The following is a 2,500-nucleotide window of genomic DNA, read 5'->3' on the forward strand; positions in this document are numbered from 1 at the left end:
CGAAAGAATCCTCAGACTCCAGGATAGACATGAGGTTCCTCCGCTTGCCCAGCTTGAGGTCAGGCGTGATGTCCAGCACAGTCGAGCTGTTGATCTCATCCCTGTCACTGTTGCTGTCTGTGGGGATCTCTGTGCCAGTCCCCCTGTCACCCTGGACGTTCAGTGGGGCATGAGATGATCCCCGTGCCCTACCCCCTGCCTCGTCCTCTGGGGTCTCCATCACCGACATCATGGAGGAGGACGGGGCTGTGCTGGGACGTGCGCAGGTGAGGTTGGTGGGCGTCTCTGGCACGACCACCGAGTCCACGCTGGGCTGGCTCCTCCGGTTGAACAGGACGGAGTGCATGTCCTGCGACCGCCTCGCAGGGCCCTTCCCCCTCCTCTTCATGGCTGCCTCACCTGAAGCCAGAAGAAGAGGTATTGAGATGTTTGCCTTCCACATTAATGGTATTTAAGAAGTATCCATCTACATACATATCATTACTTTGCCATAACATATTGCCTCCATGCCTTCAGCACCCCAGAAAAAGCAGACCAACCTCCACCTCATATGTTTGGCAAGACAGGGCTTGAGCTGTATCCTTATTTGGTAGCAAATCTCTAGGACAGTCCCTAAGCTCTGTCTTTCCAGAATACTCATGTTGGAGGTTTGTTATCATTTCACTGGAGTACTAAAGGCACAGAGGCCATGATAGTCACTTGAACTAATGTGCGGATCTTTGATAAGTAATTGTAGGCTTACCTTCACTTTCTATAGATTGGTTTCTGTTTTTGTATTCTAAAAGGGCAGTACCTTATCTTTTTGCTATCTATATATGGTCCGCATTTCAAGACTTACTAATAATTCATCATAGATGCCTTATGCAACTTGGGTCTTAATTACAAGGACACCAATTAGAATAATAACTATGGTCTCAATGGATTGCTAGTGACTTTTATTAACCAGATGTAGTATTTTTGGTTCTTCTGTAGGAAAAATATTAGAGTAATAAATTGGGGCACCATTCAGGGACCACCACTGCCTCCTCCCCTGTCAACACTGCAGCCAAGGACAACAAACCTCCAACATTTACATCTTGTAGACTTCCGCTAACCGTCTTGAACAAGACTGCATGAAGAAACATTCTCAAGCAAGAACATTCTGGCATGACAGACCTTGGCCTGGTTCCTTACGATAGCAAATTACCAGACAGGCCTACCAGCTCTGTCTTGCAAGAGTATACAAGGTAGAGCTTTGTTGGTCTGTGCTAGAAACACGAGTCTGCAGCGACCCGAGTCACTGTGGGCATCTCGTGCAATATCTGGTTGACTCATTATCCTTCCCTTGTGAAGATTCATTCATGGCAGTGGATGTCGTTCCTGTGTTGCACTTGTTGTGTTTCTGTGTTTACATGGTTCTATTCAAACCCTTGGGGAAGGATTCCAAGCTCTATCCTGGAAACCACTTCTTCTCTTGCACCTCATTTGTGTACCGGGATATTCCTTTTTTATCATTAGCCTTCTTTATTGTCTATTGCCAATTTCCCAGGTGTACTTCATGCCCTCCCAAGGCCGACCCCGCTGTTTCTCTCGTCTCCTTCAACACCACCAGAGGCATACAACGCGTCCAGTGAGATCCTTCGGGACCAAACCTCGGGTCGTGTCTGTTGCCCCCCAAAGGAGGCCTCACTGTCTGTTCCCGGCGAGAGGGAATTCGGATCGAGATGTAGGAGCACCATAAACCTCTTATGATTCATGTTTTGGATAAAATATACCTATTCATCAACCCGTATGTGTATCTGCCTTTGTGTCTGTCTATTTAGCACTTACCCTCATATAATATAGCACAAGTTAATGCGAGTGAAACTAAACAAAATAAAAGCAAGAGTGAGACTCGTATTTGGAAAATCTGTAACTGTAAACTAATAAACTAAATCAACTAATTTCCTGGAATGAAATACATTATTACGAGACATGGACATCCATCATTTTTCCACTGACAATTTCCTTCTTTCCTTCGCATAAAAACGATAGTTTCTCCTTCCACACTTACCTCACGCCGCCTCTTTCTCCCCGAAATCGAAGAAAGGAAAACGAGGGGGGAAATGTCGCAGAAAACACATAAAAACGAAGAAAACCGCAAAGAAGGAAATCCTCGAAATTTCAATTTCGGTCCCCACTCGGGAACAACAAAGGCCGCGCTTCAATGTGTTGAGAGATGTCTACGGGGTGAAGATATCTTGGAGGTGTCTTTGGCTTGATGATGTCTTTGGTTGATGCTAGATGCTTTTTTCGTTCAACTGTTATGTAGTTAGGGCATAGGTTCTGTTCCATGTTGTATTCATCATGTCTCCGTGTCGGACATGTCTCAAAGATATCTTCGGCGAGGTGTCATTGGCTTAGATAAGATTTTTGTGTTTACCTTCAATTATTAAAAAAACAGTGTTTAGTTTATTGCTATCAAAGAGCTTGCTTAGAAAATTTGCGTAAACACTGTACTCAGTCTGACATCAGTTTGCAT

At 45.0% G+C, this 2,500-nt stretch overlaps 1 protein-coding gene across 1 annotated transcript in view; it reads right to left on the minus strand.

The window, feature by feature from the left end:
• The window catches only part of MCPH1 (Microcephalin), a 23,149-nt gene extending 20,943 nt beyond the window's left edge, over positions 1 to 2,206 (minus strand). The window contains exons 1-2 of the mRNA XM_086534033.1: positions 2,033 to 2,206; positions 1 to 399 (exon numbers count right to left, since the gene is read on the minus strand). The exon at positions 1 to 399 is cut by the window's left edge and continues 945 nt beyond it. Of these exons, the coding sequence (XP_086390159.1) occupies positions 1 to 388 (388 nt within the window). The 5' untranslated portion in view covers positions 389 to 399; positions 2,033 to 2,206. The remainder of the gene's footprint in view (positions 400 to 2,032) is intronic.
• Between the last annotated feature and the right edge of the window lie 294 nt (positions 2,207 to 2,500).

Source organism: Penaeus japonicus, unplaced genomic scaffold, assembly GCF_977035675.1.
Source record: "Penaeus japonicus unplaced genomic scaffold, GWHDUDI00000001_assembly GWHDUDI00000040, whole genome shotgun sequence".
Classification (NCBI taxonomy): Eukaryota; Metazoa; Arthropoda; class Malacostraca; order Decapoda; family Penaeidae; genus Penaeus; species Penaeus japonicus.